This window comes from Rattus norvegicus, chromosome 18, assembly GCF_021556685.1.
Source record: "Rattus norvegicus strain SHRSP/BbbUtx chromosome 18, alternate assembly SHRSP_T2T, whole genome shotgun sequence".
Lineage (NCBI taxonomy): Eukaryota > Metazoa > Chordata > Mammalia > Rodentia > Muridae > Rattus > Rattus norvegicus.
This window is the reverse complement of record NC_141551.1, coordinates 36,953,806-36,977,002: the sequence shown is the minus strand read 5'-3', so window position 1 is coordinate 36,977,002 and position 23,197 is coordinate 36,953,806. Positions and strand designations below refer to the sequence as shown.

The 23,197-nt window shown below is 40.6% G+C and overlaps 1 protein-coding gene across 5 annotated transcripts in view; it reads left to right on the top strand.

Moving 5' to 3' along the window:
- Mcc (MCC regulator of WNT signaling pathway) overlaps nucleotides 1-23,197 on the top strand; it is a 472,630-nt gene that overhangs the window by 362,168 nt on the left and 87,265 nt on the right. For all 5 annotated transcript variants that reach the window (XM_087592843.1, XM_087592842.1, XM_087592841.1 and 2 more), the window contains one exon: nucleotides 4,729-4,871. In XM_087592843.1, the coding sequence (XP_087448969.1) occupies nucleotides 4,729-4,871 (143 nt within the window). The remainder of the gene's footprint in view (nucleotides 1-4,728; nucleotides 4,872-23,197) is intronic.

The window sequence follows — 23,197 nt, the reverse complement described above, 5'->3', positions numbered from 1 at the left end:
TCAAGTGACCATAGGTGTGTGGGTTCATTTCTGGGTCTTCAATTCTATTCCATTGGTCTATCTGTCTGTCTCTGTACCAATACCATGCAGTTTTTATCACTATTGCTCTGTAATACTGCTTGAGTTCAGGGATAGTGATTCCCCCTGAAGTCCTTTTATTGTTGAGGATAGCTTTAGCTATCCTGGGTTTTTTGTTATTCCAGATGAATTTGCAAATTGTTCTGTCTAACTCTTTGAAGAATTGGATTGGTATTTTGATGGGGATTGCATTGAATCTGTAGATTGCTTTTGGTAAAATGGCCATTTTTACTATATTAATCCTGCCAATCCATGAGCATGGGAGATCTTTCCATCTTCTGAGGTCTTCTTCAATTTCTTTCCTCAGTGTCTTGAAGTTCTTATTGTACAGATCTTTTACTTGCTTGGTTAAAGTCACACCGAGGTACTTTATATTATTTGGGTATATTATGAAGGGTGTCGTTTCCCTAATTTCTTTCTCGGCTTGTTTCTCTTTTGTATAGAGGAAGGCAACTGATTTATTTGAGTTAATTTTATACCCAGCCACTTTGCTGAAGTTGTTTATCAGCTTTAGTAGTTCTCTGGTGGAACTTTTGGGATCACTTAAATATACTATCATGTCATCTGCAAATAGTGATATTTTGACCTCTTCTTTTCCGATCTGTATCCTTTTGATCTCCTTTTGTTGTCTGATTGCTCTGGCTAGAACTTCAAGAACTATATTGAATAAGTAGGGAGAGAGTGGGCAGCCTTGTCTAGTCCCTGATTTTAGTCGGATTGCTTCAAGTTTCTCTCCATTTAGTTTAATGTTAGCAACTGGTTTGCTGTATATGGCTTTTTCTATGTTTAGGTATGGGCCTTGAATTCCTATTCTTTCCAGGACTTTTATCATGAAGGGGTGTTGAATTTTGTCAAATGCTTTCTCAGCATCTAATCAAATGATCATGTGGTTCTGTTCTTTCAGTTTGTTTATATAATGGATCACGTTGATGGTTTTCCGTATATTAAACCATCCCTGCATGCCTGGGATGAAGCCTACTTGATCATGGTGGATGATTGTTTTGATGTGCTCTTGAATTCGGTTTGCTAGAATTTTATTGAGTATTTTTGCGTCGATATTCATAAGGGAAATTGGTTTGAAGTTCTCTTTCTTTGTTGTGTCTTTGTGTGGTTTAGGTATAAGAGTAATTGTGGCTTCGTAGAAGGAATTCGGTAGGGCTCCATCTGTTTCAATTTTGTGGAATAGTTTGGATAATATTGGTATGAGGTCTTCTATGAAGGTTTGATAGAATTCTGCACTAAACCCGTCTGGACCTGGGCTCTTTTTGGTTGGGAGACCTTTAATGACTGCTTCTATTTCCTTAGGAGTTATGGGGTTGTTTAACTGGTTTATCTGTTCCTGATTTAACTTCGATACCTGGTATCTGTCTAGGAAATTGTCCATTTCCTGAAGATTTTCAAATTTTGTTGAATATAGGTTTTTATAGTAAGATGTGATGATTTTTTGAATTTCCTCCGAATCTGTAGTTATGTCTCCCTTTTCATTTCTGATTTTGTTAATTTGGACACACTCTCTGTGTCCTCTCGTTAGTCTGGCTAAGGGTTTATCTATCTTGTTGATTTTCTCAAAGAACCAACTTTTGGTTCTGTTGATTCTTTCTATGGTCCTTTTTGTTTCTACTTGGTTGATTTCAGCTCTGAGTTTGATTATTTCCTGCCTTCTACTCCTCCTGGGTGTATTTGCTTCTTTTTGTTCTAGAGCTTTTAGGTGTGCTGTCAAGCTGCTGACATATGCTCTTTCCTGTTTCTTTCTGCAGGCACTCAGCGCTATGAGTTTTCCTCTTAGCACAGCTTTCATTGTGTCCCATAAGTTTGAGTATGTTGTATCTTCATTTTCATTAAATTCTAAAAAGTTTTTAATTTCTTTCTTTATTTCTTCCTTGACCAGGTTATCATTTAGTAGAGCATTGTTCAATTTCCACGTATATGTGGGCATTCTTCCCTTATTGTTATTGAAGACCAGTTTTAGGCCGTGGTGGTCCGATAGCACGCATGGGATTATTTCTATCTTTCTGTACCTGTTGAGGCCCGTTTTTTGACCAATTATATGGTCAATTTTGGAGAAAGTACCATGAGGAGCTGAGAAGAAGGTATATCCTTTTGCTTTAGGATAGAATGTTCTATAAATATCCGTTAAGTCCATTTGGCTCATGACTTCTCTTAGTCTGTCGACATCACTGTTTAATTTCTGTTTCCATGATCTGTCCATTGATGAGAGTGGGGTGTTGAAATCTCCCACTATTATTGTGTGAGGTGCAATGTGTGTTTTGAGCTTTAGTAAGGTTTCTTTTACGTATGTAGGTGCCCTTGTATTTGGGGCATAGATATTTAGGATTGAGAGTTCATCTTGGTTGATTTTTCCTTTGATGAATATGAAGTGTCCTTCCTTATCTTTTTTGATGACTTTTAGTTGGAAATTGATTTTATTTGATATTAGAATGGCTACTCCAGCTTGCTTCTTCTGACCATTTGCTTGGAAAGTTGTTTTCCAGCCTTTCACTCTGAGGTAGTGTCTGTCTTTGTCTCTGAGGTGTGTTTCCTGTAGGCAGCAGAATGCAGGGTCCTCGTTGCATATCCAGTTTGTTAATCTATGTCTTTTTATTGGGGAGTTGAGGCCATTGATATTGAGAGATATTAAGGAATAGTGATTATTGCTTCCCGTTATATTCATATTTGTATGTGAGGTTATGTTTGTGTGCTTTCATTCTCTTTGTTTTGTTGCCAAGACGATTAGTTTCTTGCTTCTTCTAGGGTATAGCTTGCCTCCTTATGTTGGGCTTTACCATTTATTATCCTTTGTAGTGCTGGATTTGTAGAAAGATATTGTGTAAATTTGGTTTTGTCATGGAATATCTTGGTTTCTCCATCAATGTTAATTGAGAGTTTTGCTGGATACAGTAACCTGGGCTGGCATTTGTGTTCTCTTAGGGTCTGAATGACATCAGTCCAGGATCTTCTGGCCTTCATAGTTTCTAGCGAGAAGTCTGGTGTGATTCTGATAGGTCTCCCTTTATATGTTACTTGACCTTTTTCTCTTACTGCTTTTAATATTCTTTCTTTATTTTCTGCATTTGGTGTTTTGACTATTATGTGACGAGAGGACTTTCTTTTCTGGTCCAATCTATTTCTAGTTCTGTATGCTTCTTGTATGTTTATGGGCACCTCTTTCTTTAGGTTAGGGAAGTTTTCTTCTATGATTTTGTTGAAGATATTTACTGGTCCTTTGAGCTGGGAGTCTTCACTCTCTTCTATACCTATTATCCTTAGGTTTGATCTTCTCATTGAGTCCTGGATTTCCTGTATGTTTTGGACCAGTAGCTTTTTCAGCTTTACATTATCTTTGACAGTTGAGTCAATGATTTCTATGGAATCTTCTGCTCCTGAGATTCTCTCTTCCATCTCTTGTATTCTGTTGGTGAAGCTTGTATCTACAGCTCCTTGTCTCTTCTTTTGGTTTTCTATATCCAGGGTTGTTTCCATGTGTTCTTTCTTGATTGCTTCTATTTCCATTTTTAATTCCTTCAACTGTTTGATTGTGTTTTCCTGGAATTCTTTCAGGGATTTTTGCGATTCCTCTCTGTAGGCTTTTACTTGTTTATTAATGTTTTCTTGTGCTTCCCTAAGTGTGTTCATATCTTTCTTGAAGTCCTCCAGCATCATGATCAAATATGATTTTGAAACTAGATCTTGCTTTTCTGGTGTGTTTGGATATTCCATGTTTGTTTTGGTGGGAGAATTGGGCTCCGATGATGGCATGTAGTCTTGGTTTCTGTTGCTTGGGTTCCTGTGCTTGCCTCTTGCCATCAGATTATCTCTAGTGTTACTTTGTTCTGCTATTTCTGACAGTGGCTAGACTGTCCTATAAGCCTGTGTGTCAGGAGTGCTGTAGACCTGTTTTCCTCTCTTTCAGTCAGTTATGGGGACAGAGTGTTCTGCTTTCGGGCGTGTAGTTTTTCCTCTCTACAGGTCTTCAGGTGTTCCTGTGGGCCTGTGTCTTGAGTTCACCAGGCAGCTTTCTTGCAGCAGAAAATTTGGTCTTACCTGTGGTTCCGAGGCTCAAGTTTGCTCGTGGGGTGCTGCCCAGGGGCTCTCTGCAGCGGCAGCAACCAGGAAGACCTGTGCCGCCCCTTCCGGGAGCTTCAGTGCACCAGGGTTCCAGATGGTCTTTGGCTTTTTCCTCTGGCGTCTGAGATGTGTGTGCAGGGAGCAGTCTCTTCTGGTTTCCCAGGCTTGTCTGCCTCTCTGAAGGTTTAGCTCTCCCTCCCACGGGATTTGGGTGCAGAGAACTGTTTATCCGGTCTGTTTCCTTCAGGGTCCGGCGGTGTCTCTGGCAGGGGTCCTGCCGCTCCCCCACGGGAGCCCAGAGGCCTTATACAGTTTCCTCTTGGGCCAGGGATGTGGGCAGGGGTGAGCAGTGTTGGTGGTCTCTTCTGCTCTGCAGCCTCAGGAGTTCCCACCTGACCAGGCGGTTGGGTCTCTCTCTCACCGGGTCTGGGAGCAGAGAGCTGCTGCGGGCCGGGATCCGCGGGTCGGCACTCCAGTTTTGAGAGTGATGGATTGAAGCCATAAAATGCAGAACCATTCTCCAAAACCCAAATCATTCTCAACACACCCACATGTCCGTCTTCTCCTCTTTGTTCTTGGCCCTAGTGTGAGCAGTCACACCTCATGAGAGAGCATGAAGATGTTCAGGAACGCACGACACTCCGCTATGAGGAGCGCATCACAGAGCTCCACAGCATCATTGCAGAACTCAACAAGAAGATAGACCGCTTGCAAGGTACCACCATCAGGTATGGCTGCTATTTAACCTGTGCTGGTCCTTGGTTGTGGTGGAGTTGAAGAGCCCCTGTGAGTCACTATGTGAGCCATATGCCTTGATCTCTGTTATCCTCTTCTGATTCTGATCCTCACAACCATCCTAGAAGGTAGACACGGTGGACTTCTGCTAAGGGTATAGAATCAGCAGTCAAGCAAAGTGCTTTATTAGCAAGTTCTAGGTGAATGTCTCTCAGTCTTAGAGACAGACAACAGTCTGATGCCCTTCCTGCCTCCTTTGGTCACCAAATTCTCTCCAGACTTTGTACCTCCCTTAGAGGTTCTGAGCCTCATGAATGTGGCTCACGGCTAAGCATTATATAGGATTCTAGATAATCTTTTAGTATTTTTTGCTTATCCCAAGTAGTTTATCAGTGGAGACACTTATCCTCTTACTAAATTCCTTAGGCAAGGCTTGACCCATCAGTTCACTGGTACAAAACCAAGGTTAAAAGGAATACTGAAGGAGAAGAGTTAGCGAAGAGAGGGGAGGTAGAGTTGGAACCAAAATATTCAAGTTTTGCTTCGTTATCAGTCTTTGAAGATACCTGTCAGGGAGTTCACCTCCCTGGCTTATTGGTCTATTTGGCTCCTTAGTCTGCAGCACGCAGTGCTCAGTTCTCTGCCTGTGCCCTGTGGCTCAAGGGGACTTGCTGAGGAGCTCACTCTGGTGGACAGGGAACATCCCGGTGCATTCCTTCCTGGAAAAGGGATGCTCTTTTCATGAAGCATTTGCATAAGCCATAATTAAAAGACTCTCAGAGGCAGCTACTTTGAGTCCTCCCTGGAGAAGCTCTGGCTCAGGAAACTTTGGATGCATTTTGTTCCAACTCTGAGAGTCGCAGTAATGATGGGGCTTCTTGGTGAGAATGCTGACAGGCATCTGTTTTCTGGGCAAAATCATGGAAAATTTTACATTGACTTGGAGCCGCACAATAAATTTCATGTTCCAATTTAAAACGTTAAGGTTTTAAAATTGTATCCTGGTCCACAGAGTGATTGTGGGTTAGAAATACATGAGCTACAAGAAAATTTTAGCCCAAAGAGATGATAATAGTAGATTTCAAAGAGCCTAACAGAGAACATTTGGCAAAGTGACAATTTCTATTAAAAATGAGTTTGCTGTTTAAAAACTCAAGAAGGTGACAGTGAATGGGTGTGGTCGGTTGTGAAAGTGCAGCACCTATCAAGGGAACAGCTCTATCTCAAAATGTTTAAACTGATGTAATAGCCAGACTGACTCACTTGGAAATGGTAAGCTATGTGACCATAAAGACATGTCAGTATCTCTGATTTAAAGGAAGTTCACATCTGTGCAGATGTCATGTTACTTTCTACCTGTTTTCATTATGCAAATAAGCTAGCTCCTCCTTGAGGGGATTCCTTACCTAGTTATGTGTTCTGTGGGCCAGTAAGACTGGGTTCTTCCTGGCTCTGAACTCCAGAGGCTAAGGCAGGGCCCCAGCCTCCAGCACTCGTGGAACTGTATTTTTCCTCTACTCCCTGTTGCTGTGGCAACCCCAGGAACAACACATGGTGGATGAATTCTTAACTACCTTGACATGCCCCAGGTGTAGAGGGCTGGTTGTCACATTAGTAAAGTGCCTCTGAAGCTAATCCTCTACTCTTCTTTTTTTTTAAGATTTATTTATTTTATTTTATGTATATTCATGCTTTATCTGTATGTATGCCTGCATGCCAGAAGAGGGCATTAGATCCCAGTATCGATGGTTGTTAAGCCACCTTATGGTTGCTGGGAATCAAACTTAGCCTCTGGAAGAACAGCTGGTGATCTTTAGTGCTGTGCTATCATTTCTCCAGCCTTATCCTCTACTTTTCAATAACCTAAGGTAAGGTAAAACCTGCACCTGTTTGTAGTATCCTTTTTGTGATAGCCAAGGATAAAGAGGGAGGGGGGAAGTGGAAGGACTGTCTATGTCTTCATCCTCAAACAACTCTGAGTTCTCCTTTCAAAAACCTACACCAAAAATGTTGGTTTTCATCCTTGCATCATCACGCTCTCGTAGATGACAAGTCTATAGGGAATGTACAGGTATGGAGAACAGGATAAGGGTTCCACAGTCAACCACATGGCTCTTTGGAGTATCCATGCTGTTGGTGTCTCACGAAGGAACATGGGAACAAAGGAGAAATAGTCTTTTTAAGAAAGATGTATCAGAAACCAAACTGGGTGGGCAAAGCACATGGGCACACGAAGTGTACTTGATTCTATTCCAATGTAGGTGGTGACTGTCTTTTCCCCACCATCTGGGATCTGACCTCATACTCTTTCAACATTGGTTAGTTTCACAAGATTCAAGGCAAAGGAGATGCAGGAAGGGACAAAGTGTAGTTAAATAAATGTTTTATTGGGTGGAGCGTACTAACACATTTATATAAAGGTCTATAAGGGAAGAGATAAAAAGATTTGCATAAAAGTCTTAACAAGGTGAGAGAAAATGAATTAAATTCCTTGTCCTAATTAGGTTTTATGCTGTTTGACAGAAAAGACTAGCATTTGATGTTTCTTAGAATGCCATTGAATTACAGAGGGAAGAAAAGTAGTTATTGTATTGGCTGGAGTGACAGGTGAGGGAGACACAGTGGGTAATTAGGATTGTGTTAGGAACCTGGAACTTGCTAGGCTACTGGCTAGAAATTGTTAACAGTTAAACTTAATAGGTTAGAGCAAGACAATAGAGGGGCAGACCTTTTAAGAATAAAGATTTTGAAATACTTTACTAGGGAAAACACTAATTCTGGGCTTGAGAGATGGTAGCTAAGAAAACTTGCTGCTCTTAAGGACCACATGAGTTTAATTCTTAGAACCTATATAGTGACTCACAGCACCTTTACTTCCAGTATGGGGGATCAGATATCTCCTATGACTTCCATTGGCACCAGGCACATACCATATGGTGTATATACATACATGAAAGGGAAATATATACATAAAATAAGTAAATCTTGAAAAAAGTAAGAATGAAAGAATTAATTATGACTAAAGTGAGGTACCGGCCAAGCCAAAAGAAACAGATTTCCTAGTAGGAAAAAAACAAAAAGGAAGTTTCCAGCCTCATGACCAGTTGTAGAAACAGTGGCTAAAGTATACTTCGTTTTCTGGCTTTGTATACATACATTTTGTTTCTCCTCTTGATTTTCTGCTACTTGTATATGAAGTGAAACATGTCACTTGGTGGCTAGGTTTGACAGTGTCTAGTCATGTCTGCCATTGGCTACAGGAGGTCCTCTGACAGTAGATATGGTAGCTGATATAAAGTGCTTCTCCCATCTTGAGGAGCAGATGAACTCATTCCATTGATGAGAGGGACAATTACAGAAGGCTAATGATGCCGTTGCTGTTGTGGTTGAGAAATTTAACTGATGTAGAGGACGTATTTGATGGTAACTGAGCGGTCATCAAGTGTAGACTATAATGACTGCCTTCTGGCCCAATTACCATTCCCTGCTCTTTTTCTGTTTCCTCAAAATCAAAGGGATTCTGGGCTCTAAGACTACTTTCCAGACCCCTTTCTCTGGTATTTCCTGGATTGCTTTCAGTCTGGTGATAAAATATGCCCACATGGATCTAGGAGAAAGTAGAGACATTAACCATCCCCACCAGGCCATGATAATGGCAGTAGATATGAAGATGCAAGGGTTTGCCTTGATTAGCCAGACACAAAGTTCTGAACAGATATATAACAGAAGCAACAGAGAGACCAGAGCTGGGGTGACAAGGCTGACAGCTCTTGGTGGCCACCACCCATTCACCTCTGTCTTATCCTTATTCTTCGACCAGCATTGCAAGCACAGACCTGCCTGGATGCAATGCTGTCTGCTTGAGCTTCTAGCACAGTTTGTTTTCCTAACTGATCCCTGCTGACTGCATCCTAAATCCCACATCCTAGGGGCAAACACCAAACGTTTTGTGTATATCTCCTTCTGAAATGTTTTCTGTTGAATCTTTTAAACAGCACACCACAGGCATTGTTTTATAATCTGTGCTTTTTCACTTCTGTGTATTGTGACTGCCTTTTAAAAGATGTTTAGTTTGACTTGGGGAGATTATATAATGGGATAGAAAATAGGAAACGAATATGAACGTAGAATACTTTGGATCCCAGAAGGAAAAAAGAATGATGTCTAAGCAAACTGAACATGAGATCATTTCTTTCCCATAAGCAACTCTTGTAACACCAGCCTTTCCTTGCTAACCCTCTCAACTCATCTCTGTTCTCTCCTTTCTTGGGAGAGCTCAGAACTCATTGCTGTCTTGCTTCTTGCCCCAGCAATTTACTCCAAAACCCCTTTTCCAATAGGCTGAAAGTTGCCTTCTGTCTTCTGCTCATCACCAGGGTGTGATGTTCATAGACGGGCTTTGCAGAGATGATTTGGGTCAGATGGAGTCACTAAGGTAGGGCTGCCATGGTGGGATCCTGCCCTCATAAGAAGAGACACCAGAGAGCTGGCGTCCTCCCAGCCATGTAATGACAGAATGAGAAGGCAAGCCATCTGCAAGCCAGAAAGAGGATCCATTCTGAAAATGACTGTGCTGCCAATGCATTTGGGCTTTCCAGCCTTCAGAAACATGAGAAGCCACATTTCTGTTGTTTAAGCCACCCAGTCTGTAGTATTCGGTTTTGGAAGCCTGAGCAGCATAAGATGCTAATGATTTCTCTGTCTTTCTCCCCAAGCTCCTCCCCTCCCCTTTCTTCTCTTACACCTTCCTCCCTCTCTTTTGCAATGCTGGATATAGAACCCAGAGACTTGCACATGCTCCACACATGGCCTCCCATGCCAGCCCACCAATTTTTATTTTTCTGTTTTTGAGATAGTGTCTAGCTGTATAACTATATATGTGGATATATATTCTCCATGTTTATTTTCTGTTGCTGTGAAAAGCAACTTGGGGAAGAAAAAAATTTCTTTTATCTTACAATTCTGCTATCAAGATAAGCTCAGGAAGGAACTCAAGGCAGGAGCTTGAAGCAGACACCACAGAGGAGGAATGCTACTTACAGGTTTCTTCATCTAGTCAGGACCCACTGACACTGACTGTTATAGCTGCCCAAAACTTGTGATTCTCTTGTCTTGGCCTCTTCTGCGAAGGTATTACAGGTGTGTCTAACCATGCTGCCCACTAATGGAGGACTTTTTTTTTTCATCTTTATTAACTTAGGTATTTCTTATTTACATTTCGATTGTTATCCCCTTTCCTGGTTTCCACGCCAACATCCCCCTAACCCCTCACCCTCTCCTTCTCTATGGGTGTTCCCTTCCCCATCCTCCCCCCATGACTGCCCTCCCCCCAACAATCACGTTCACTGGGGGTTCAGTCTTGACAGGACCAAGGGCTTCCCCTTCCACTGGTGCTCTTACTAGGCTATTCATTGCTACGTATGAGGTTGGAACCCAGAGTCAGTCCATGTTTAGTATTTGGGTAGTGGCTTAGTCCCTGGAAGCTCTGGTTCGTTGGCATTGTTGTTCATATGGGGTTGCAAGGCCCTTCAAGCTCTTCCAGTCCTTTCCCTGATTCCTTCAACAGGGGTCCTGTTCTCAGTTCAGTGATTTAATGATGGCATTCGCCTCTGTATTTGCTATATTCTGGCTGCATGTCTCAGGAACGATCTACATCCGGTTCCTGTCCGCCTGCACTTCTTTGCTTCATCCATCTTATCTAGTTTGGTGGCTGTATATGTATGGGCCACGTGTGGGGCAGACTCTGAGTGGGTGTTCCTTCTGCCTGCATTCTAAATTTTGCCTCTCTATTCCCTCCCAAGGGTATTCTTGTTTTGCATTTAAGGAAGTAGTAAAGCATTCACATTTTGGTCATCCTTCTTGATTTTCATGTGTTCTGTGCATCTAGGGTAATTCCAGCATTTGGGCCAATATCCACTTATCAGTGAGTGGATACCATGTGTGTTTTCCTGTGATTGGGTTACCTCATTCATGATGATATTTTCCAGTTTCATCCATTTGAATTTCATTGTTTTTGATAGCTGAGTAGTATTCCATTGTGTAGATGTACCACAACTTCTGTATCCATTTGTCTGTTGAAGGGCATCAGGGTTCTTTTCAGCTTCTGACTATTATAAATAAGGCTGCTATGAACATAGTGGAGTACGTGTATTTGTTATATGTGGGGTCATCTTTTCGGTATATGCCAAAGAGAGGTATAACTGGGTCCTCAGGTAGTTCACTGTCCAATTTTCTGAGGGACCTCCAGACTGATTTTGAGATGGTTGTACCAGTCTGCAATCCCACCAACAATGGAGGAGTGTTCCTCTTTCTCCACATCCTCGCCACCATTTGCTGTCACCTGAGTTTTTGATCTTAGTCATTGTCAATGGTGTGAGGTGAAATCTCAGGGTCGTTTTGATTTGCATTTCCCTTATGACTAAAGATGTTGAACATTTCTTTAGGTGTTTCTCAGCCATTCGGCATTCCTCAGCTCTGAATTATTTGTTCAGCTCTGAACCCCATTTTTCAATAGGATTATTTGTCTCCCTGAAGTCTAACGTCTTGAGTTCTTTGTATATTTTGGATATAAGGCCTCTATCTATTGTAGGATTGGTAAAGATCTTTTCCCAATCTGTTGGTTGCCGTTTTCTCCTAACAAAAGTGTCCTTTGTCTTACAGAACCTTTGCAGTTTTTTGAGATCCCATTTGTCGATTCTTGATCTTAGAGCATAAGCCATTGGTGTTTTGTTCAAGAAATTTTCTCCAGTGCCCATGTGTTCCAGATGCTTCCCCACCTTTTCTTCTATTAGTTTGAGTGTATCTGGTTTGATGTGGAGTTCCTTGATCCACTTGGATTAAAGCTTTGTACAGGGTGATAAGCATGGATCGACCTGCATTCTTTGTCATGCTGACCTCCAGTACAACCAGCACCATATGTTAAAAATGCTATCTTTTTTCCATTGGATGGTTTTGGTTCCTTGGTCAAAATTCAAGTGCCCATAGGTGTGTGGGTTCATTTCTGGGTCTTCAATTCTATTCCACTGGTCTATCTGTCTGTCTCTGTACCAATACCATGCAGTTTTTATCACTATTGCTCTGTAATACTGCTTGAGTTCAGGGACAGTGATTCCCCCTGAAGTCCTTTTATTGTTTAGGATAGTTTTAGCTAACCTGGGTTTTTTGTTATTCTAGATGAATTTGCAAATTGTTCTGTCTACCCCTCTAAAGAATTGGATTGGTATTTTGATGGGGATTGCATTGAATCTGTAGATCGCTTTTGGTAAAATGGCCATTTTTGCTATATTAATCCTGCCAATCCATGAGCATGGGAGATCTTTCCATCTTCTGAGGTCTTTTTCAAATTCTTTCTCCAGAGGCTTGAAGTTCTTATCTATCATACAGATCTTTCACTTGCTTGGTTAAAGTCACAGCAAGGTATTTTATAATATTTGGGACTATTATGAAGGGTGTCGTTTCCCTAATTTCTTTCTCAGCTTGTTTCTCTTATATGTAGAGGAAGGCTACTGATTTTTTTGAGTTAATTTTATACCCACTTTGCTGAAGGTTTTTATCAGGTTAGTAGTTCTCTGGTGGAACTTTTGGGATCACTTAAGTATACTATCACATCATCTGCAAATAGTGATATTTTGACTTCTTCTTTTCCTATCTGTATATCCCTGATCTCCTTTTGTTGTCTGATTGCTCTGGCTAGAACTTCAAGAACTATATTGAATAAGTAGGGAGAGAGTGGGCAGCCTTGTCTAGTCACCGATTTTAGTGGGATTGCTTCAAGTTTCTCTCCATTTAGTTTAATGTTACCTACTGGATTCCTGTATATGGCTTTTACTATGTTTAGGTATGGGCCTTGAATTCCTATTCTTTCCAGGACTTTTATCATGAAGGGGTGTTGAATTTTGTCAAATGCTTTCTCAGCATCTAATGAAATGATCATGTGGTTTTGTTCTTTCAGTTTGTTTATAAAATGGATTACATTGATGGTTTTCCATATATTAAACCATTCCCGCATGCCTGGGATGAAGCCTACTTGATCATGGTGGATGATTGTTTTGATGTGCTCTTGGATTCAGTTTGCCAGAATTTTATTGAGTATTTTTGCGTCGTTATTCATAAGGGAAATTGGTCTGAAGTTCTCTTTCTTTGTTGGGTCTTTGTGTGGTTTAGGTATAAGAGTAATTGTGGCTTCGTAGGAGGAATTTGGTAGTGCTCCATGTGTTTCAATTTTGTGGAATGGTTTGGATAATATTGGTATGAGGTCTTCTATGAAGGTCTGATAGAATTCTGCACTAAACCTGTCTGGACCTGGGCTCTTTTTGGTTGGGAGACCTTTAATGACTGCTTATATTTCCTTAGGAGTTATGGGGTTGTTTAGATGGTTTATCTGTTCCTGATTTAACTTCGGTACCTGGTATCTGTCTAGGAAATTGTCCATTTCCTGCTGATTTTCGACTTTTGTTGAATATAGGCTTTTGTAGTAGGATCTGATGATTTTTCGAAATACCTCTGATTCTGTAGTTATGTCTCCCTTTTCATTTCTGATTTTGTTAATTTGGACACACTCTCTGTGTCCTCTCATTGGTCTGGCTGAGGGTTTATCTATCTTGTTGATTTTCTCAAAGAACCAACTTTTGGTTCTGTTGATTCTTTCTATGGTCCTTTTTGTTTCTACTTGGTTGATTTCAGCTCTGAGTTTGATTATTCCCTGCCTTCCATCCCTCCTGGGTTCATTTGCTTCTTTTTGTTCTAGAGCTTTTAGGTGTGCTGTCAAGCTACTGATATATGCTCTCTCCTGTTTCTTTCTGCAGGCACTCAGAGCTATGAGTTTTCCTCTTAGCACAGCTTTCATTGTGTCCCATTAGGTATGTTGTACCTTCATTTTCATTAAATTCTGTGAAGTCTTTAATTTCTTTCTTTATTTCTTCCTTGACCAGGTTATCATTGAGTAGAGCATTGTTCAACTTCCATGTATATGTGGGCGTTCTTCCCTTGTTGTTGAAGACCAGATTTAGCCCATGATGGTCTGATAGGATGCACAGGATTATTTCTATCTTTCCATATCTATTGAGGCCTGTTTCATGACCAATTATATGGTCAATTTTGGAGAAAGTTCCAAGAGATGGTAAGAAGAAGGTATATCCATTTATTTTAGGATAGAATGTTCTATAAATATCTGTTAAGTCCATTTGGTTCATGACATTTCTTATTCTGTCTATGTCTCTGTTTAATTTCTGTTTCCACGATCTGTCCATTGATGCTTGTGGGGTGTTGAAATCTCCTACTATTATTGTGTGAGGTGCAATGTGTGCTTTCAGGTTTAGTAACGTTTCTTTTATGTATGTAGGTGCCCTATTTGGAGCATAGATATTTAGGATTGAGAGTTCATCTTGGTGGATTTTTCCTTTGATAAATATGTGTCTTTCCTTATCTTTTTTGATGACTTTTAGTTGAAAATCGATTTTATTCGATATTAGAATGGCTACTTCAGCTTGCTTCTTCGGACCATTTGCTTCGAAAGTTGTTTTCCATCCTTTCACTCTGAGGTAGTGTCTGTCTTTGTCTCTGAGGTGTGTTTCCTGTAGGCAGCAGGATTCAGGGTCCACATTGCATATCCAGTTTGTTAATCTGTGTCTTTTTATTGGGGAATTGAGTCCATTGATGTTGAGAGATATTAAGGAATAGTGATTGTTTTTTCCTGTTATATTAGTATTTGGATGTGAGATTATGTTTGTGTGCTTTTCTTCTCTTTGTTTTGTTGCCAAGACGATTATTTTCTTGCTTTTTCTATGATGTAGCTTGCCTCCTTATGTTGGACTTTACCATTTATTACCCTTTGTAGGGCTGGATTTGTAGAAAGATGTTGTATAAATTTGATTTTGTCATGGAATATCTTGGTTTCTCCATCTATGTTAATTGAGAGTTTTGCTGGATACAGTAACCTGGGCTGGCATTTGTGTTCTCTTAGGGTCTGTATGACAACTGTCCAGGATCTTCTGGCTTTCTTAGTCTCTGGTGAGATGTCTGGTGTGATTCTGATAGGTCTGCCTTTATATGTTACTTGACCTTTTTCTCTTACTTCTTTTAATATGCTTTCTTTATTTTGTGTATTTGGTGTTTTGACTATTATGTGATGAAGGAGTTTCTTTTCTGGTCCAATCTATTTGGAGTTCTGTATCCTTCTTGTATGTTTATGGGCATCTCTTTCTTTAGGTTAGGGAAGTTTTCTTCTATGATTTTGTTGAAGATATTTACTGGTCCTTGGAGCTGGGAGTCTTCACTCTCTTCTATACCTGTTATCCTTTGGTTTCATCTTCTCATTGACTCCTGGATTTCCTGTATGTTTTGGACCATTTGTCAATGATTTTTATGGAATCTTCTGCTCCTGAGATTCTCTCTTTTATCTCTTGTATTCTGTTGGTGATGCTTGTATCTACGGTTCCTTGTCTCTTCCTTTGGTTGTTCTATACCCAGGGTTGTTTCCCTGTGTCCTTTCTTTATTGCTTCTATTTCCATTTTTAATTCCTTCACCTGTTTGATTGTGTTTTCCTGGAATTCTTTCAGGAATTTTTGTGATTCCTCTCTATAGGCTTCTACTTGTTTATTTCTGTTTTCCTGCATTTCTCTAAGGGAGATCTTCATGTCTTTCTTGAAGTCCTCCAGCATCATGATCAAATCTGATTTTAAATCTAGATCTTGCTTTTCTGGTGTGTTTGAATATTCATTGTTTGCTTTAGTGGGAGAATTGGGCTCCGATGATGCCATGTAGTCTTGGTTTCTGTTGCTTGGCTTCCTGTGCTTGCCTCTTGCCATCAGGTTGTCTCTGGTGTTACCTTGTTCTGCTATTTCTGACAGTGGCTAGACTTTCCTATATGCCTGTGTGTCAGGAGTGCTGTTGACCTATTTTCCTGTTTTCTTTCAGCCAGTTATGGGAACAGGGTGTTCTGCTTTCGGGCGTGTAGTTTTTCCTGTCTACTGGTCTTCAGCTGTTTTTGTGGGTGTGTGTCCTGAGTCCACCAGGCAGGTCACTTGGAGCAGAAAGGTCTGGTCCCGTGGCTGAAGTTGCTCCTGGGGGGCTGCTTTTGAGCTCTCCATGAGGGCGACAACCAGGAGGGCCTGCTCTGCCTCCCCCCCACCCCCAACCTCTAGTGCATCAGGGTCCCAGATGGTGTTAGGTGTTTTCAGCTGGAGTCAGAAATGTCAGCAGAGTGTAGTCTCTGCTGGCTTCCCAGGTGTGTCTGCCCCTCTGAAGGTTTAGCTCTCCCTCCCAAGGGATTTGGGTACAGGGAGCTTTTGACCGGATCCCTTCAGGTTTGGGCGGTGTCTGGACTGCAGGGGACCTGGTGCTTGAGTGATGGATGACTTTTTAACTGAAAAGTCTAAATGTCCTTTTTTTGTTTTGGCTCCATTTCTTGGCACTGGGCCTAATCTCTCTCACTATCTCTACTGGAGGCCTCTTTGACCATTGAGAACACTGCCCTGCTGACTTCCATCCTCAGTCTTGGGTCACATGGTGGGTCCTTCTAACACCTTCCATCCTGGATAGCACCTTCCCCCCACTACTAACTCCCTGCATCTGTGATCTTTGTATCTGCACTGAACCCCTCTGCAGGAGCCCCCTCCCTGGGGAACAAGGCAATCTCTGATGTATCAGTCTCCTGTGGTGTGTCACCTAACAACTAGGTTTTCAGGACTGCTTCAGGACCCCCCACTATGCTTCATGACTTTTCAGTCCACACAGCAACCCTGTGCTGTGTCTCAAAGAGTGACCAAGACCACTTTATCTCCCTAACAAAATGTGCTGTTCTGTTTGAGAGCCCTAAAAGTGAACTAAAATCCAGAAAGATCATATTTCTGTTCCCCTTTCCTCCTGTGTGAATAGGAGGAGCACTGCTGAGTACAGTAAGTCCTTTTCTCTCGCCCTTGCATCAGATCTTAGGATAAGAATGGAATGTTATGCTATGGGTGCATATTTCCCTTGCTTAGTTGCTTACCTGAAGGCTCATAGATGAGCTCTGTCTTCCTCTCTGCTGTATGGGAAACAGGAAGGAGAAGTTCAGAAATCCACACTTTACCCACAATTTACCTCCTATTTTCTGCAATGGAATCTTTAAGCAAATTAAAAGGAATATGTTTCTTTCATTTATCAGCCATTTCAGGGAAGGTCTGCATTTCACTGTAAGCAAGATAGAATGTTGATCAATTTTTTAAAAACTGAAAAACCTATTGGCTCAAGTCCGGTGGGGTTGATAATTATAACTGACTGACAGCTATGAAAGCCAATGAGCAAACATCTAGGCTGTCTTCCAATTTGTGTCAAGCTCATGACAAAACTGGATGAACATGAAGTTAGCTTATGATGTTGTATTTCTCGACACTTTCAGCTACACAGAAACATCAGCTCCAAGTCAACAGCACATGAGAACTATACCTTTGTCAACTTTTCCCTTTTATGACTAAATAATTTTATGGTGAATGGAGTCCATAGGCCAAAATGTAAGATTATTATTTCATTGGTTCTAAAGTAAGGAATTAGGTTGCACTGTAAAATAATTGCATAATGTATCAGTCACAGCACATAACCATGTTTTGGATGTACTATTTTTAAAATATGCATTCGGGCTCTTCTGGCTTTTAGGAGTCTTCCATGTGACTTTCCTGCCACTGGTGATCATCATGTGTGTGCATGCTCTAGAACCTACCACTCTAGGATACTTAGTTATATTTTCTTTTTTTTTTATTAACTTGAGTATTTCTTATATACATTTCGAGTGTTATTCCCTTTCCCGGTTTCCGGGCAAACATCCCCCTCCCACCTCCCATTCCTTATGGGTGTTCCCTTTCCCACCCTCCCCCCATTGCCGCCATCCCCCCAACAGTCTAGTTCACTGGGGGTTCAGTCTTAGCAGGAACCAGGGCTTCCCCTGCCACTGGTAATCTTACTAGGATATTTATTGCTACCTATGAGGTCAGAGTCCACGGTCAGTCCATGTATAGTCTTCAGGTAGTGGCTTAGTGCCTGCAAGCTCTGGTTGTTTGGTATTATTGTACATATGGGGTCTCGAGCCCCTACAAGGTCTTCCAGTTCTTTCTCTGATTACTTCAACGGGGGTCCTATTCTCAGTTCATTGGTTTACTGCTGGCATTCGCCTCTGTATTTGCTGTATTCTGGCTGTGTCTCTCAGGAGCAATCTACATCCGGCTCCTGTCGGTCTGCACTTCTTTGCTTCATCCATCTTGTCTAATTGGGTGGCTGTATATGTATGGGCCACATGTGGGGCAGGCTCTGAATGGGTGTTCCTTCAGTCTCTGTTTTAATCTTTGCCTCTCTATTCCCTGCCAAGGGTATTCTTGTTCCCCTTTTAAGGAAGGAGTGAAGCATTCACATTTTGATCATCTGTCTTGAGTTTCATTTGTTCTAGGCATCTAGGGTAATTCAAGCATTTGGGCTAATAGCCACTTATCAATGAGTGCATACCATGTGTGTTTTTCTGTGATTGGGTTAGCTCACTCAGAATGATATTTTCAGGTTCCAAACATTTGCCTACGAATTTCATAAAGTCATTGTTTTTGATAGCTGAGTAATATTCCATTGTGTACCACATTTTCTGTATCCATTCCTCTGTTGAAGGGCATCTGGGTTCTTTCCAGCTTCTGGCTATTATAAATAAGGCTGCGATGAACATAGTGGAGCACGTGTCTTTTTTATATGTTGGGGCATCTTTTGGATATATGCCCAAGAGAGGTATAGCTGTATCCTCAGGCAGTTCAATGTCCAATTTTCTGAGGGACCTCCAGACTGATTTCCAGAATGGTTGTATCAGTCTGCAACCCCACCAACAATGGAGGAGTGTTCCTCTTTCTCCACATCCTCGCCAGCATCTGCTGTCACCTGAGTTTTTGATCTTAGCCATTCTCACTGGTGTGAGGTAAAATCTCAGGATTGTTTTGATTTGCATTTCCCTTATGAATTAAGATGGTGAACATTTCTTTAGGTGTTTCTCGGCCATTCCGCATTCCTCAGCTGTGAATTCTTTGTTTAGTTCTGAACCCCATTTTTAATAGGGTTATTTGTCTCCCTGTGGTCTAACTTCTTCAGTTCCTTGTATATGTTGGATATAAGGCCTCTATCTGTTGTAGGATTGGTAAAGATCTTTTCCCAATCTGTTGGTTGCCATTTTGTCCTAACAACAGTGTCCTTTGCCTTACAGAAGCTTTGCAGTTTTATGAGATCCCATTTGTCGATTCTTGATCTTAGAGCATAAGCAATTGGTGTTTTGTTCAGGAAATTTTTTCCAGTGCCCATGTGTTCCAGATGCTTCCTAGTTTTTCTTCTATTAGTTTGAGTGTGTCTGGTTTGATGTGGAGGTCCATGATCCACTTGGACTTAAGCTTTGTACAGGGTGATAAGCATGGATCGACCTGCATTCTTCTACATGTTGACCTCCAGTTGAACCAGCACCATTTGCTGAAAATGCTATCTTTTTTCCATTGGATGGTTTTGGCTCCTTTGTCAAAAATCAAGTGCCCATAGGTGTGTGGGTTCATTTCTGGGTCTTCAATTCTATTCCATTGGTCTATCTGTCTGTCTCTGTACCAATACCATGCAGTTTTATCACTATTGCTCTGTAATACTGCTTGAGTTCAGGGACAGTGATTCCCCCTGAAGTCCTTTTATTGTTGAGGATAGTTTTAGATATCCTGGGTTTTTTGTTATTCCAGATGAGTTTGCAAATTGTTCTGTCTAACTCTTTGAAGAATTGGATTGGTATTTTGATGGGGATTGCATTGAATCTGTAGATTGCTTTTGGTAAAATGGCCATTTTTACTATATTAATCCTGCCAATCCATGAGCATGGGAGATCTTTCCATCTTCTGAGGTCTTCTTCAACTTCTTTCTTCAGTGTCTTGAAGTTCTTATTGTACAGAACTTTTACTTGCTTGGTTAAAGTCACACTGAGGTACTTTATATTATTTGGGTCTATTATGAAGGGTGTCGTTTCCCTAATTTCTTTCTCGGCTTGTTTCTCTTTTGTGTAGAGGAAGGCTACTGATTTATTTGAGTTAATTTTATACCCACCACTTTGCTGAAGTTGTTTATCAGCTTTAGTAGTTCTCGGGTGGAACTTTTGGGATCACTTAAATATACTATCATATCATCTGCAAATAGTGATATTTTGACTTCTTCTTTTCCGATCTGTATCCCCTTGACCTCCTTTTGTTGTCTGATTGCTCTGGCTAGAACTTCAAGAACTATATTGAATAAGTAGGGAGAGAATGGGCAGCCTTGTCTAGTACCTGATTTTAGTGGGATTGCTTCAAGTTTCTCTCCATTTATTTTAATGTTACCAACTGGTCTGCTGTATATGGCTTTTACTATGTTTAGGTATGGGCCTTGACTTCTTATTCTTTCCAGGACTTTTATCATGAAGGGGTGTTGAATTTTGTCAAATGCTTTCTCAGCATCTAATGAAATGATCATGTGGTTTTGTTCTTTCAGTTTGTTTATATAATGGATCACGTTGATGGTTTTCCGTATATTAAACCATCCCTGCATGCCTGGGATGAAGCCTACTTGATCATGGTGGATGATTGTTTTGATGTGCTCTTGGATTTGGTTTGCCAGAATTTTATTGAGTATTTTTGCGTCGATATTCATAAGGGAAATTGGTCTGAAGTTCTCTTTCTTTGTTGGGTCTTTGTGTGGTTTAGGTATAAGAGTAATTGTGGCTTCATAGAAGGAATTCGGTAGTGCTCCATCTGTTTCAATTTTGTGGAATAGTTTGGATAATATTGGTATGAGGTCTTCTATGAAGGTCTGATAGAATTCTGTACTAAACCCATCTGGACCTGGGCTCTTTTTGGTTGGGAGACCTTTAATGACTGCTTCTATTTCCTTAGGAGTTATGGGGTTGTTTAGATGGTTTATCTGTTCCTGATTTAACTTCGGTACCTGGTATCTGTCTAGGAAATTGTCCATTTCCTGCTGATTTTCGACTTTTGTTGAATATAGGCTTTTGTAGTAGGATCTGATGATTTTTCGAAATACCTCTGATTCTGTAGTTATGTCTCCCTTTTCATTTCTGATTTTGTTAATTTGGATACACTCTCTGTGTTCTCTCGTTAGTCTGGCTAAGGGTCTATCTATCTTGTTGATTTTCTCAAAGAACCAACTTTTGGTTCTGTTGATTCTTTCTATGGTCCTTTTTGTTTCTATTTGGTTGATTTCAGCTCTGAGTTTGATTATTTCCTGCCTTCTACTCCTCCTGGGTGTATTTGCTTCTTTTTGTTCTAGAGCTTTTAGGTGTGCTGTCAGGCTGCTGACATATGCTCTTTCCTGTTTCTTTCTGCAGGCACTCAGCGCTATGAGTTTTCCTCTTAGCACAGCTTTCATTGTGTCCCATAAGTTTGGGTATGTTGTACCTTCATTTTCATTAAATTCTAAAAAGTCTTTAATTTCTTTCTTTATTTCTTCCTTGACCAGGTTATCATTGAGTAGAGCATTGTTCAATTTCCGCATATATGTGGGCATTCTTCCCTTATTGTTATTGAAGACCAGTGTTAGGCCGTGGTGGTCCACACCACACATGGGATTATTTCTATCTTTCTGTACCTGTTGAGGTCCGTTTTTTGACCAATTATATGGTCAATTTTGGAGAAAGTACCATGAGGAGCTGAGAAGAAGGTATATCCTTTTGCTTTAGGATAGAATGTTCTATAAATATCTGTTAAGTCCATTTGGCTCATGACTTCTCTTATTCTGTCTATGTCTCTGTTTAATTTCGTTTCCATGATCTGTCCATTGATGAGAGTGGAGTGTTGAAATCTCCTACTATTATTGTGTGAGGTGCAATGTGTGTTTTGAGCTTTAGTAAGGTTTCTTTTACGTATGTAGTTGCCCTTGTATTTGGGGCATAGATATTTAGGATTGAGAGTTCATCTTGGTGGACTTTTCCTTTGATGAATATGAAGTGTCCTTCCTTATCTTTTTTGATGAATTTTAGTTGAAAATTGATTTTATTTGATATTAGAATGGCTACTCCAGCTTGCTTCTTCTGACCATTTACTTGGAAAGTTGTTTTCCAGTCTTTCACTCTGAGGTAGTGTCTGTCTTTGTCTCTTAGGTGTGTTTCCTGTAGGCAGCAGAATGCAGGGTCCTCGTTGCGTATCCAGTTTGTTAATCTATGTCTTGTTATTGGGGAGATGAGGCCACTGATGTTGAGAGATATTAAGGAATAGTGATTATTGCTTCCTGTTATATTCATATTTGGATGTGAAGTTATGTTTTTGTGCTTTTCTTCTCTTTGTTTTGTTGCCAAGACGAGTAGTTTCTTGCTTCTTCTAGGGTATAGCTTGCCTCCTTATGTTGGGCTTTACCATTTATCATCCTTTGTAGTGCTGGATTTGTAGTAAGATATTGTGTAAATTTGGTTTTGTCATGGAATATCTTGGTTTCTCCATCTATGTTAATTGAGAGTTTTGCAGGATACAGTAACCTGGGCTGGCATTTGTGTTCTCTTACGGTCTGTATGACATCAGTCCAGGATCTTCTGGCCTTCATAGTTTCTGGCAAAAATTCTGGTGTGATTCTGATAGGTCTGCCTTTATATGTTACTTGACCTTTTTCCCTTACTGCTTTTAATACTCTTTCTTTATTTTGTGCGTTTGGTGTTTTGTCTATTATGTGATGGGAGGTGTTTCTTTTCTGGTCCAATCTATTTGGAGTTCTGTAGGCTTCTTGTCTGCCTATGGGTATCTCTTTTTTTAGGTTAGGGAAGTTTTCTTCTATGATTTTGTTGAAGATATTTACTGGTCCTTTGAGCTGGGAGTCTTCACTCTCTTCTATACCTATTATCCTTAGCTTTCATCTTCTCATTGAGTCCTGGATTTCCTGTATGTTTTGGACCAGTAGCCTTTTCCGCTTTACATTATCTTTGACAGTTGTGTCAATGATTTCTATGGAATCTTCTACTCCTGAGATTCTCTCTTCCATCTCTTGTATTCTGTTGGTGAAGCTTGTATCTACAGCTCCTTCTCTCTTCTTTTGGTTTTCTATATCCAGGGTTGTTTCCATGTGTTCTTTCTTAATTTCTTCTATTTCCATTTTTAATTCCTTCCACTGTTTGATTGTGTTTTCCTGGAATTCTTTCAGGGATTTTTGCGATTCCTCTCTGTAGGCTTCTACTTGTTTATTAATGTTTTCCTGTGTTTCTCTATTGGAGTTCTTCACGTCTTTCTTGAAGTCCTCCAGCATCATAATCAAATATGATTTTGAAACTAGATCTTGCTTTTCTGGTGTGTTTGGATATTCCATGTTTGTTTTGAT